General features: G+C 40.1%; 1 protein-coding gene across 3 annotated transcripts in view; it reads left to right on the top strand.

Moving 5' to 3' along the window:
* Nucleotides 1-13,497, top strand: part of COL4A6 (collagen type IV alpha 6 chain) — a 123,341-nt gene that overhangs the window by 83,914 nt on the left and 25,930 nt on the right. For all 3 annotated transcript variants that reach the window (XR_011699018.1, XM_071569132.1, XM_071569133.1), the window contains 12 exons: nucleotides 3,133-3,249; nucleotides 4,847-4,915; nucleotides 6,116-6,151; nucleotides 6,567-6,629; nucleotides 7,230-7,265; nucleotides 7,385-7,426; nucleotides 8,106-8,198; nucleotides 9,230-9,283; nucleotides 10,607-10,666; nucleotides 11,556-11,600; nucleotides 12,035-12,088; nucleotides 13,407-13,476. Coding sequence is in view for 2 of the 3 variants with exons in the window: in XM_071569132.1 (XP_071425233.1) it covers nucleotides 3,133-3,249; nucleotides 4,847-4,915; nucleotides 6,116-6,151; nucleotides 6,567-6,629; nucleotides 7,230-7,265; nucleotides 7,385-7,426; nucleotides 8,106-8,198; nucleotides 9,230-9,283; nucleotides 10,607-10,666; nucleotides 11,556-11,600; nucleotides 12,035-12,088; nucleotides 13,407-13,476 (739 nt within the window). In the remaining variant the exon portion in view is untranslated. The remainder of the gene's footprint in view (nucleotides 1-3,132; nucleotides 3,250-4,846; nucleotides 4,916-6,115; nucleotides 6,152-6,566; nucleotides 6,630-7,229; nucleotides 7,266-7,384; nucleotides 7,427-8,105; nucleotides 8,199-9,229; nucleotides 9,284-10,606; nucleotides 10,667-11,555; nucleotides 11,601-12,034; nucleotides 12,089-13,406; nucleotides 13,477-13,497) is intronic.

Here is a 13,497-nt window from a genome sequence, read left to right as displayed (position 1 = left end):
TTGCTGTGGCAATCCACAAACCTGTTTACTTGATTAGTTTTGTATTCACCCTTAGCTGCATTTTTTCTCTGTTTTAAAATATTTGTTGAGCTCTCTTCTTGGGATTGCCTTTGTGCTGTTTGATTTAGGAAAGAGGCCCCTTGGGATCACAGTGTCAGTGTACAAGCAGGAGTCAGATAAAGCAAGGGCCTAGATAACCAGTTCAAGTTTCCTTATCTATCTCACAGGGAATGTCTCCTTTTGTGAGAACAGAGACCACAAATGACCTCTCCAGCCTGTGTTTTAACTCACATCTGTAAACTAGTCACCCTGGCATGTATAAGTAAAGCCTGTGAAAGTCTTGTGCCTTAGTCAATTGAGCTGCTTGTGTTGAATTGGCACATCTGCCAAAACAGGAATTGGAGGAGGTGAGAGCAATGAAAGTATTAATCACCATTTTTTCAGGTCAAAACAGCTCTCAAAAGCAGTATTTTAAATCCCTGGGATAAAGGTTCATTTAAGGCAGCTTAAATGAACAACTGTTACAACTCTCAAGGAAGTCAGTTGTGAGTGTTCAGTATCCTCTCAGGTAACGTTTTTAAAACCTTATGAACTCTGATGGCAGATTAGCTAGAAAGTAGGTAATCCTGTGGATTTTTTTGCTAAAGCGAGAGACAGCATATGTGTGTGTGTGTGTGTGCCTGTGCCTGTGCCTGTGCCTGTGCGTGTGCCTGTGCCTGTGTGTCAGTCTGTGTCATGCTTTGGCTCAGAACCACAGATATGGATGCCATGGGATTAAGTGACAGGGGCACAGATTTATTTAGAACACATAGGGAAAACACTGTGGTCAGCATACCTGACGTCCTCTCTCTGCCAGCCCTTCTCATGTATTAAGAGAATACCAAAATCCTTTGGGCCACTTACAGACTGTTGGTCCAAGAGTAGGAGATCTCACCCAAAGAGTTTCCCAGGACATGAGGCTGCCAGTCAGCTGCCTGCCAGGGCTGGCTCTTGGCCAGCACTAAAGCTTTAGCAGCTTGGCTCCCTGTTGTCTTGCCCTGAGGGACAGATGTTGGCCCTTCAGCTTCACTAAACCTTGCAGCTGGTCACCTCATGCTGTAACCAGATACATGTGCACTTGTCCCACATAGCTCCTGGTTATGTTGACGCTGTAAACAAAGTGAAAGATGTGGTAGGCACTGATGGGTTGCCACTGATTTGTCCCTGCTCTGGGAACCAAATTAAGTAATTTCTAAGAGACAAACATAAGTGGCAGTAAATTGGTACTTCAACCTGCATGTGGATATTTTGACAAACAGACTTTAATCATCAGAGCCACTGGTGCTATTAATGCAGTGGTGTCTGATGCCAATGCTTTGGGATGACTTCATTCCATACCTTGTTAAATCTCAAATTTATACTGGTTTGGGTGATCTGCCTTCATTCTGTAGTTGAGACACACTTAATATTCATTCAGTTTGTACCTTATTGACTGATAGAAAGCAGATCAGAGCTTTCTCCATTTTGTTGGCACAAATCTCAATGCAGTTGCCAAATGCGCTGGACCAAGGGCCTCCTCTAACTGAAAATTAACCCCATTAAGAAACAGAACAGTTACTTTTCTGCTGTGTTTGTTTTCTGCTCTGACTCACCTGTTCTGCCTGTGCCTAGGGAGGAGGTAAGTGTGAGTAAGCAGGAGTGTGCAATAGCCCTTCTGGCAGCAGCTGGGACCAGTGATCAGCTTGAGTATTTGCCTAATTATGCTTAAGTTGCTCTGCATCCTTGGGAGAGTCACTCTGCTACTGTGTACCCCCAGCTTCCCATCCACAAGATGAAGATTATCCCATTCCCACATATTTACAAGGGATTTTAAGATCCTGAGATAAAAGGCTGTACATTACTGTGAAGTTTTCATTGAGTTTGGTCAGAGCTTATGCTGTTGGCTTGGACTGGGAAGACCTTCAGTGATGCAAATGTGTTTTGTTTTAAGTGTCAGGCATCAAGGATTGTTAAAGTTCTGCTTTATCTCCATTTTATCCGCCTTTAGATTTTTTACTTTGCTAGTGTGAGTCATAACTTGTTTAGTGCCATATCTTAAGGATGGATCTTTGGGATCAAACAAAAGTACTTTCGGAATGAGTCAAGATCACCCTGTACAGAGGGGAGGGAGAGAATTGTCAAGTTACTGATACTATCTCCATAAGTTTTAATTTTTATTCTTGTCTCAAAACACTGTCCTTCAGTGCCACAGGACTCATTTACAGAAAAAGGAGTATAGAATAAGGAGCTGCTTGAATCCTGGGCAATGAGCCGACAGTTCTGCCTTTGTGTGTTCTGTCCTCACATGAAAAGAAAGTACCTGAAGTCTCAAAGTTTTATCTCCTTTGCACCAGTACCATGCTGAGTAAATGTCAATCAAAGTAACAGAGCTATACCAGAGCAAAGGAGATGTGAAATTAAAATTGGGTACAATTGCATTCTGCTCTGCTTGATTGATAATTGGCTATTACAAGTACTTTTTAAAAATGCCGTTAGTTTAATTGGTTCTTTCTCCTAGTTGCTTTGCCTAAGGTCTTCAGTTCAGTATAACAAGTAAAGCTGTTTTGCTTGAATGGCCTGATGCTGAAGCTTTAACATCTGTTGATCTATTAAAAGAAAGAATCCATGTTGGAGAGGAAGAGAAGTCACTGAAACTCTGAGCAGATTGGAATTATAAATGCTCGGTATTGTTGAGTCTGCCTCTGCCCTTGTTTTCACATGAGCAACTCCCTTTCGTGGTGTCAGGTGCGCCCTTGCGTGCTGTTTGACACTGTTACATCCCATATGTCTCAGGCTGCTGTGGGATGAGTATTGCCCTTTCGGGACCTACTCATGCACAAGTTATGTACTTTAGAAAATTATCCCTTGGAGAAAAAGCTAATCAGATGAATGGAGCCAGTGTTCTAGGATTTAACCTTCAGGGAGGGTAAACAATGCTGGCTGAAGATGCTGGTTCTGTTGCAGCCTGCCATACACTGGACTTGGTTGGGAGTGGTGCATTTCTTTTGATTTGTGTTGCCATTTGGAAGGAAGAAAGCAGTTTTCTGGGGACAACAGTATTACTAATAAAATAATGGATCCTGTTAGTCATTCTCTCTTTTTCCCTTTACACAGGGTCACCCTGGGCAATCTGGACCCAGAGGTCTGCCTGGCCTCGATGGCTGCAATGGTACCACGGGGAGTCCTGGAATTTCTGGATCAGATGGGTTTCCTGGCCTACCTGGACTGCCTGTATGTGCCAACTCAAAATATGGTGTTCTGTAGTCGCTAAGCCAGAATTTGCTTCTCATGACATTATTGGAGAAGTAACTGCCAAGTACTCAGGAAGAACCTGAATAACCCTGAGTTTATTAGCACACTTAGACCTCAGTATAATTTTCTTACTGAAATTCCACTCTGAGGATAAAGTGAAGATCCTGTGAATTCAGTGTGCTCCCACACCAAGCTATACCCTTGTCACTGGCAGCATTGAAGCCAACTCAGATGAAAGTATCAAAGGTTTACCTGACACAGTTCAAGTGAGTGAATGCTGTTCAGAAAGGGATGTTGCCACATGTTCAAGTCTATGCATCAGATTCTGGATGCCTTCCTTCAAGCCTTAAGATAGCCTGAAGCTTTATACTCACTGATTGTTATAGAATTCAGTTTTCAGGGTATTTATTTTTTATGTATGTATAAGTAAGTATGTATTTTACTTTTGAAAACACTTTTCTATGACCAGGTTGGAGTTTTATCTAACCTGCATTGTGTACCTCAAAGTTACATGTTTATTTTGTTCATCTGGGCTCCCCTGTTACTTATGCTTGTGAGTGCACTCCTCCCCTTCTTTCAGCATGAATTGTCTTTGGAGGTACCCATTTTTCTGTATTGCCTGTAGAGGAGGGGAAGGTAGATGGGTTACACTCCACACGCTGTTTTAAGGGGGTAGGATGAGTTACAAGAACTCCAGTCTTAGATGCCTTTGGGAATTGTCGTCTTTTATAGAAGTGGTTATTTCTAAAGTTAAGCAAAAAAAAAGGTCTTGATATTAAATTATTTGGCAGATATTTGAATATTTTTTTCACATTAGAAGCCTGATCTTACAGACATAGGTCATCTGTCTTACTGTACATGGAATGGAACTCCTTTACACGTATATATTAAGAAGTGGAAGGAAATACAGCTGGCAGATATAAACAGTGCCATTTGTTTCAGCATTTCTGAACTGTACTTAAGAGATTTTTACATGTCATCCAGACTTGAAATTCACATGATGTTGAAAAATACTGAAGCAATAAGATTAAAATAAAGTAGTGCTTTCTAAAGTAACTGGTTTACTCATACCTGCTTTTTAAATTTCTGTTTTGCAGTGCTCTTAGGATTGCATTTTTTGGCAAGTAAATGAATTCTCCTCAGATAAATTGAATGAGATGATTAAGACTAAAATAAATTGGGTAAATCTAGAATTATAATGGTAGTTTTTCAGAAGATTCATGCAGTCTCAGTTTTTCCCCTTATTGATTCCAGACAAAATTTGCTTTACAGTTTTAAATAAAAGAGAAAATAATAGAAAGGTTTGGTTTGGAAGGGACCTTAAAGACCATCTGTTGGTCTGGCGCCATGGGCGGGGACACCTTCCAGTAGCCCTGGTGGCTCAGAGCCCCATCCAACCTGGCCTTGGAGCACTTCATAATAGCACAGCTTCTCTGACAAAGCATCAGCGGTACTTTTACAGTATACTGGAGCCAGGAGTTTGCCTTGTTCATTATGCGGAATATCAATTATTTCAAAATGCAAGTAGTATTTTTCCCAGAAATATATTTTTTATCTTTTTTTTTTTTTAAATCAGGGTCTTCCTGGCCCAAAAGGCCTTAAAGGAGAACCTGTTTTTGCTCAAGGTGGTCTTAAAGGAATGAAGGTAAGACTTGTCATTACATAGGAGAAAATGTAGTACAAGAACCACTTCGATACCCTGCAGGTTGCAGGGCTGATGCTGCAGGTTCGATTGCTCATGATGTCAGTCATGGGTGTCCTGGGCATGTCTGAATGCAGAGCTGTGGAAAAGGCCTGACAATAAAGTCATTAATGACAACACAGGATACTCTCAGAACATGGAATTGCATGGTCCTTGCATAGATCTTGCTCATCCTGTGCTGAGACGCTGAGACATTGCTCATCCTATTAATGTTCAGTGCATGCTAAGATTTGTTCTGTGAGATCCCAGATGCCTCCCAGTGTTTTTTGTACTGGAAGGTGCCAGTAAAGAATCAGTCATGTTCTTGGTTTGAATACATGTTCCACTTAGAGTATGTCATGTTTTGTGGTTGTGAAGTCAAGATTTTACTTTTCTGTTTAATAAGAAGCTTACCCTGAAAGGTCTGTATCAAGTCTGTAATTATTTAATTTATTTCCTGCACAGAAAATATGACCTAGGTTCTTTAACAGGTTCTTGAATATTCATTTGTAAAAGATTTGGTTCTTTATTGCCTTGAAACAAACCTTCACCAGCCTACCATGAAATTTTAACTTTGGAATAAATCTACAGAAGATTCAGTACCTCTTATGGTACTGAATTCAGCAATATTTAGCAGGCTCATGCTCTGTTAAATATTGAAAATCTTGAGAAATTTACTCTGCCATATAAGGCCTCTCACATTGACTTTGTTGGTCAAAATTAGGAACTCTTCTAAAATTCTACCCACATTATATACATTCACAAGTTGGTAAAAGTAGGTCTTTATTAATTTGCTTCTGTATTTATGGAAAATGCAGATACATTTATATTATAATTATATGCCTTTGCATATTTTATAGTGGTCTTACAATGAAAGGTTTTATGGTGTGTTTTCCAGTGTTTTTGCAATTAATAATTTTTTTTAATGCCACTTCATTTTCTCTTGTTACACATGAATAAAATGGTTGTGATTTCTCCAGAGTTTTGGAAGCTCTCCATTACCCAATTCAAATATGGAACCACAGATTACAAAATATTTTCCCATTTACACTTAACCTAATGTTAACTAAGAGCAAGTATTTCTCTTTATGCAAAGCTTAATGTTCCTTATAGTTTTCTGCAATAATGTTGTGTAATTTTTACTCACCCATTTATAATTTGTAGGGAGAAAATGGTCTTCCTGGACTGGATGGAATTCCTGTAAGTTATTTAATTTTGGAAATAATGATTTTAAAGAATTTAAATAGGTGCATTTTCATGTATTGATTCTCAAGGACACAGATTAGCAGAATGTGTATTTACATGTGTGATACCTGTAGTGTGAGCAATTCCAGCTTTGTAATGGTAAGAGTGTATCCACATTATGGCAGAGAAAGTCAGATTTTTGCTATTATCTATTCCATTATTCCTTTTTCTCCCTTTCTACCACTGAACTTTGTAACTTTGATTTTCAAAATGCATCTAATAATATGAAATAGATTGTTATAGCATTTAAATTGGCCTACTTAATTAGGGGATATTATTTAATGTTTCCTGAGGACTCACTCTGTCCTTGGTTGGGGTTTGATGGGGTAAATGCTACACATTCTCTGTTTGTCCTCTGTTTTTCTCATAGGGCCCAAAAGGTTTTCCAGGTCCAGTAGGTTCTGCAGGCCCTATAGGACTGCCAGGTTTGCAGGTGAGAGAACTCAGGTGCTGCACTTGTTGATAGAACAGTTCAAAGTGTTGGCAGTTTCTCCTCCTGGTCTGTATTTGTGTCCTGACGATGAGCAAAAGTGTGTCTGTGCCTGAAAGGACTGAGCACAGCTGACTTCAAGCACGGAATGCTCAGTCTTGGATAGTTAAATCTGATCACATATCTCCTCCCTGTAGTGTCCAGAGCAACACTCATGAGTGAGGGCTCCAGGAAAGCTCTAGAGTGCTGTATACAAACACTACAGTGTACTGCTCTCAGCCCTCCCTGGTCTCTGCATGTTTGGAGCCTTCATTATCATGGACTATGCTAGAGTTGCTTTTTCAAGATCCTACAAGAGAGTTTTCATTGGGCAGACGTGAAAACACACAACATGTTTGTTGATTTTAAGTTGAAGTTTGCTCTTGATTAACGGCGGTGCTAAAGGGCTGTGCTATCAGAGATGTGAAGACTTAAGACCATGTGTATCACTTTTGTTTTGGAGGCAAGAATGTTCAGGTATCGCTGCAGACCCCAGCATTGCTCCAATTATTTGCATCCTAATTAAGTCAAGGGGAATAAAATCTTGCTCTTGTTCACATTTAGGGTCCAATGGGTCCCCCTGGGCCACCAGGTCCAAAAGTAAGTACCTACCTTTCCCATCTTCCTTTTACATCTGATTCTTGGGTCTTTAACAGTGCTGTGGGCCTAGGTGATAGTGATGCTGTTGTTTTACTATCCTTGGTATTTTTCTCTCCTAGGGTAACATGGGATTAGGCTTTCAAGGAGAGAAAGGAGAAAAGGTAGGTGAAACTTGTTCAGTTATGGAAGGAGCGTGATGTAATACTCCGGTGTTCCATCATGGCCTGTTCCTTTAGAGAGTTGCTAGATTCTAGCATTTTCTTCATTTCCTATTCATTTTCTTCTCTTGGACTGACTGACAGTCAAAATACTAAAGAGCCTTGCTGGTTTCTTATCTGTTGGTAGACAAAAAAGAATGGGAGCCTTTTCTGGGTGAAGAGGAGGAAGGGGAAAATCTCGAATATTTTCATGGCTATCAAGACATGAGGTCCTTAGACATCTTTTCAGTCTCCTTCTTTCAGTTTCTTTGGACCCTCACCTCTGGTTTTGAATTATTCCAGTGACTTCATTCTTTTTAGCTTTCATGATATTCCTTGGATCAACCAATGTGTAATTTATTGTCTCGCTATCCTGGTATGTTGATTTAAGAGCTGAGTCTTTTTTTTTTTTACCTTGCCATGTTTTATATCCACAAGTCTTTGGAAACAAAAGCATTTTGTTCCTCTTAATTTTCAGCCTGATCTTTTGACTTCCATGACCAAACTCCTGTGCCAGCATTCAGACACACAGATTGAGATCCATGAGATATAATTAGAATGGGTTTTTTTCTGATTTGTAGGCCACTTCCACAGAGAATTAAACATGTCTGCCTCTGTTAATATCTTCCTCTTTTGTCAACAGGGCGATGTAGGGCTGCCTGGTCCTCCAGGTCCCCCACCATCCACTGGAATACTGGAATTCATGGGATTTCCAAAAGGAAAGCAAGGAGAAAAGGTCTGTAAATTCAGTTTACAAACCCTCTTCCTCCCCATGCACCTTCACTCCAGAATTAATGAGATTACTGGATAGTGAGAGTGGTTACATTTCCAAATGAAATAATTCTCTACACTAGTTTATTCTGTCAAATGGCTATTGAATAAAAATATTCCTAGCTCAGAGCATTGAGGATCACTAGAGAGTGTTCACATCTCAGAAGGAGAAATCTGAAAACTATTTAGGGTTTTCATCATTAATCCTAGAAGTAAGTGATCTGTAGTTTGGTTTTATTGGGTCTGTGAAATTGTGTCAGCTGAAGAAAAAAAACCTCAAATCAATTTAGAAAAATGAAAGCTCTAGCTCTTTTTCTTTAGTGCACACTGCTCTGAAATAATCACATTTCTCACCTTTGTTTTGTTAGTCTGGAATTTGCTGAGGTACATGTTAAGGTCATCAGTGCTTTTATAAAAGCTGGATGGCTCATGCTAAAGATTCTCTACACACATAAAATTTAGGCATATTAAATTAATCTGGGATCTACACAGGTTGGGAGCCCAGTCCGAGCTTGCCTGCAGAAGGTCATGAGAGAGATTGTCATACTTGATGTAACATTAGTGTGAGGTGAGATTCAAACAGATGCCATTCCCTTGGGCTCCCTCTTGGGTTTTTAGGCAGGACTGTGAAGAGATTGCTCTCTCATCATGTGTTACTTTGCTGCTTTCCAAGAAGCACTGTGCATGTTCCAGTTTCCTAGATGATGATATGAAGTGCTTCTTGTTTGACTTGCAGCAGTGGGGGACAGTAGAGCAGCAGTTCCCAGCAGCGGTGTTTGACACCATGGGAGGTGGGCAGAGACAATGTGTTGGATGCACCAACACTGTGCTGAGAGACTCTCTGTCCGGTACATGGTGACGCAAGTCCAGTGTACTTGCTGATTAACAAATTACAAGGCCGAAGTATAGGTGTCAGGAGCATGATGAGTGAATTGGGAAAAGTCTTGCTTTCCCAGGCACAAGGATTTATTGTGTTCATTTTTCTCCACTTGCCAGGGTGAGCCAGGCCCTCAAGGACTCCCTGGAGAGAAAGGATTGCCTGGTATTCCGGTAAGGACAAAGGAGTGTTCTTACTATGTGTCTAATATGGCTTAAGTGATTCTACACCCTCTGAATAGCTCACAAGATCTCTACAGGAGTTTCTAAGTACCAGAGAGCTTTGAAAATCTGATAAAAATGTCCACAAGACATTTTTAGGAGTATAACTTTAATAGTTTTTTATCCTGTAGATAGAACGAAGATAATGCTGTGCTATGACAGACTTACCTGTGACATGACCACTTGATGGCAGTGTTCCTTGATGTCCCACAGACATTTTTAAAAATTCAATTTTTTTCCTTTTAATTATGTCTAAACATATCTTTTATTATTTTAGTTTAAAGTTGTAAAGCACATGCAGATCTTTCTGTCTGTCTGTATATACCCAGTTAAAATGGGCTGTTTAACATTCATGCTCATAAACTCAGCATTGTGTAGCATCTTCTCTGTATGAAGCAAGAAGAACAATTTATCCCTGGATTCCAGAGAGCTATTTCCCAGCTTATAACCTTTTGTAAACAGAGACTGTTTTGCTAAGTTTAGGGAATAAATATTTTGAGGAACTTCTGACTAATAAAATAAATTGTTTGCCAGTTTCTTCAATGTACAGATGTTCTCAGTAGAAATACGTGCAAGAAAAACCTGTACACGAAGCACAGTTTGTTATGAGCCTCTCTGGACATGTTCCACTCTGTGCATGTTTAGTTTTATGCATCACAAGAGACCCATTGAAGCTGGTGAAATTGAACATATGTGCAAACTTAACCACAACCATAAGATATTTTAAGACCGAAGCCTGAAAATTGCTTAACTACTGTAACTGTTGCTGAAATTAAATTCTGGCATTTTGTCTCTGGATTTGATACTTCTTGCTGACTGGGAACACCACCAAACATTTCCAAATGTTGAGCGTGAAAATGCTCATTCTGAGGCTTTAGAAGTGAAAAGCATGCTCTGAGCATTCCCTTGAGCTGCTGATGTTAAGAGATGAGTTTTGAAATAATTTCTAAGTGTAGAATAGAATACAGAGTAACATGGGCAAGTCTTTGCTGTCTGTAGCATGGGGTCACTTGCATTTGCTACTGAAATAAGTGCCATGATTTAAATGGATGAAAGTTTTGGGGAATGAAGAAGGTACTGTACTGCACATACTGCCAAGGCTGGTTGATAGAAGTTTTCTTCCTGGGGCAAAACAGTGCCAGCAGAAACAGTCAGTTCCCCTTGTCTCTCAGTTGTACTGTTTATATTAATAAATGGGTTTGTGCTTACTTTACTTATGGCTGTGCTGTTCAGTTCCAAACAGAACACAGATTTAATGTTGATATTTTTCCTCAGGGCTTTGGAGGTGTTGGCGAAAAAGGAGAAAAAGGTGTGCCTGGCTTACCAGGTGGCAGGGTAGGTAACTTCACAAAGCCCCTAAATGCTTGTTCTCAAACTTGTGAGTACCTTTCATCAACAGAAGTGTTCCCAAAGCATGTAGGAGTCTCAGACTGAGTCCCATAGTCCCCAGCACCACACAACAAGAGAACCAACTCTTGTCTCAGTAAGGCCTCAGACTAAAGGTGGGATGAAAGATGTACACAGGCAAGGCAGCCCAAGAAAGCCACATGGGAGTGTTGAGTGGAGGGCTTGATACTGCACAGCAGGTGTTTTTCCAGTTCTTTTGAAAGCTTCACAGGAAAGGAAGCTCGCAGAAAGTCCAAATGAAGATAATAAAGAGGCCTTGCAGGTACTTCAGTGAGTTCTTAGCCAGAATCATCCATGAGAGAACACAGATAGGCATTTGAGGAAAAAATGGGTAAGTTGACAACAGATGTTGGTTTATCTGGTCAGTGCATGTGGAAGGTAACAGCATGCTAAGGCAAATCCCAGCCACAGGTTCTTCAAACCACCATGACTGCAGAGATGTGCTTATACACAACAGGAAGACCAGGGCATTCTGTCCTGCATGTGCAGAATAAATTGTCAGATAGAAGGTCTTGACTGCATTAAGATTTATGGCTTTATAATTACAAACTAACTATCTAAGTTCCTAGGAAGTTGAGACACCATGACCAAATTATCTTGAACTGCCAATTAGAAAGACAATGGCTAAATAAGACTTCTTTTATCAGTTATGCTGTTAAATTTTTTCCATTATGATTGTTAATATTTGAGAGATAGGAAAATCAGTGGCAGCTTCTCCTGAAAATTTTGACTTTTCATTCTTTGTGTTGAGATATTTGGAATGTGATATAATAAGATGAGATGAAACCTCTGAAAGTTAATTTTTTTGCCACTCTAGGGTCTTTTGGGACTGGATGGATCTGATGGAATTCCAGGGAGAAAGGTGAAAATTGTTTTATTTTTTTACTATACTTACAGTTACTGAAGCCATCTAACTGCTTAAGATCTACTGGCTTCCTTATCTAATGGCTCTCAGTCCTCTGATGTGGGACAAGGAAAATAACTTTTCATCCTGCAAGCATTTCTACAGTTCTGTGAGAACTCCAAGGTGTCCTTCTGACACGCACATCCTCATTCGTGCCTGCTCACAAGTTCTCACCATCTTTACAGCACAGGGAGGGCTGAAGGAGCTCTGGTATTTTGTGAATGCTGAGAAATTGGTACCCTCTTTGGTTCTCTTTATTTCTTCTTCAGATGTTTGGTAGAACAATGAGTTAGATTTGTGATTCAAGTCTTGGTGCTGTGGATGTCTCAGCTAACAAATAATGCCACTTACTGTCTCACTGTGTATCAATGTTCCCCTGTGTTATTTTGCAGGGTCATCCAGGTGTTCCAGGCTATCCAGGACTGGATGGAGTTGAAGGCATGAAGGTAAATTCTCACTAAAGCATTGCTTTTTTGAAGATATTTGTATAAATAAATAAGTATTGTTGCCCTAATTAAACTTTCTCTTTATTTCTGTATCACTGTATTTTCCATATGTTTCAGTTCCTCACTTACTTTATTGTTAAGCATAAAAGTGAGTGGTTGTTGAACCAGTGTATTTTAATACTTTTTCAATGTTCAATCATACAACTTCATGACTTAGAATTGTAGGTGAAGCCTTTCTGGTCTCCTTCTTCCTTTCACCAATGCCATATTTACTGGACAGTTGAGGGAAGATTAGGTGGGAGCAAGTAGATGTTAAGGGAGCTGTCAAGGTTATCTGAGGTCTTCGATCACAGATCTACAGATAATAATACAGAAAGGGATGTGTTCAATTCATCATACTGGAGATAGGCAATGCATTGCAGACATTGTCTGGGTATCTCACAATTTAAAGAGTCAGACAGCTGTAAACTGAGTGGAAAATGATTGTGTAATAATTTACTGTGAAAAACACTGATGTGCCACTAAGATTGCTGTATAGTTGGCAGACATGAAATGCAAGTACAGAAGGGCTTTTTTTGTGCAGAGCCCATGGAAGAAAGAGTAGTAGAGGTTTATTTACAGAGGAACATTACTTGAAGAAGCAACAAATGTGCACTGCCTTGTCTCACTGCATGATGTTTATATGATGAATATGATGACAATTTGGACAGCAGTCAGATTTTGCACTTGCTATTTTAAAGAGGATCTGATACCCTTTGAGAGTATCAGTGAGAGGAAGGAATAGCACTGCACTTTGTCACAACTTGCTTGTTCTGCCTGGATGACTTTATGAAGGAATACACTTTCCTAGAAGCTCCTATTATTGAAATTCAGAATTCCAAGGCAGCAGATACCTGCAGTGATGAATGCTTTCAAAAATGAGTATGTTCATAGCAGCTCTGTCACTTTTACCACAAGGTGAACAGATGTCAACCTGATATCGCTCAGTGTGGTGATATGATAGCTGGTCCCCAGCACACATTGTATGTACATGTCTGTGCTTCCTATTGAGGCACCAGGATGCCCTCAGAGGTCAGCTGCATAGTGGCAGCCATCTTATCTGAAGCAGCCATCAGTTTCATCAGACAGGAAGGATGTAAATCAGGACAGCAGAAGATTATGAAAAGCAGAACAAAGTGAACTCTTCACCAACACAAAGAATGAGGGTTAGTCAGAGAATGCCCACAGACACTGGTACCATAACACAGTGTGTGTCCTCACAAGCACTCCTCCTCTCCATCACCCATCTGAATGTGGCATGAATCTGTTTTCTTTGCAGGGTGAATTAGGTGACATTGGTCCTCCAGGCCCTCCTGTTGTTATTGACAGGGAAGGTGCAGTCATTTCAGGTACACATTTCCATTTTGTTT

The sequence above is a fragment of the Pithys albifrons genome, chromosome 14 (assembly GCF_047495875.1).
Source record: "Pithys albifrons albifrons isolate INPA30051 chromosome 14, PitAlb_v1, whole genome shotgun sequence".
In the NCBI taxonomy this organism is placed as follows: Eukaryota; Metazoa; Chordata; class Aves; order Passeriformes; family Thamnophilidae; genus Pithys; species Pithys albifrons.
Note: the sequence above shows the minus strand (reverse complement) of the source record. Positions and strands in the feature narration are given on the sequence as shown.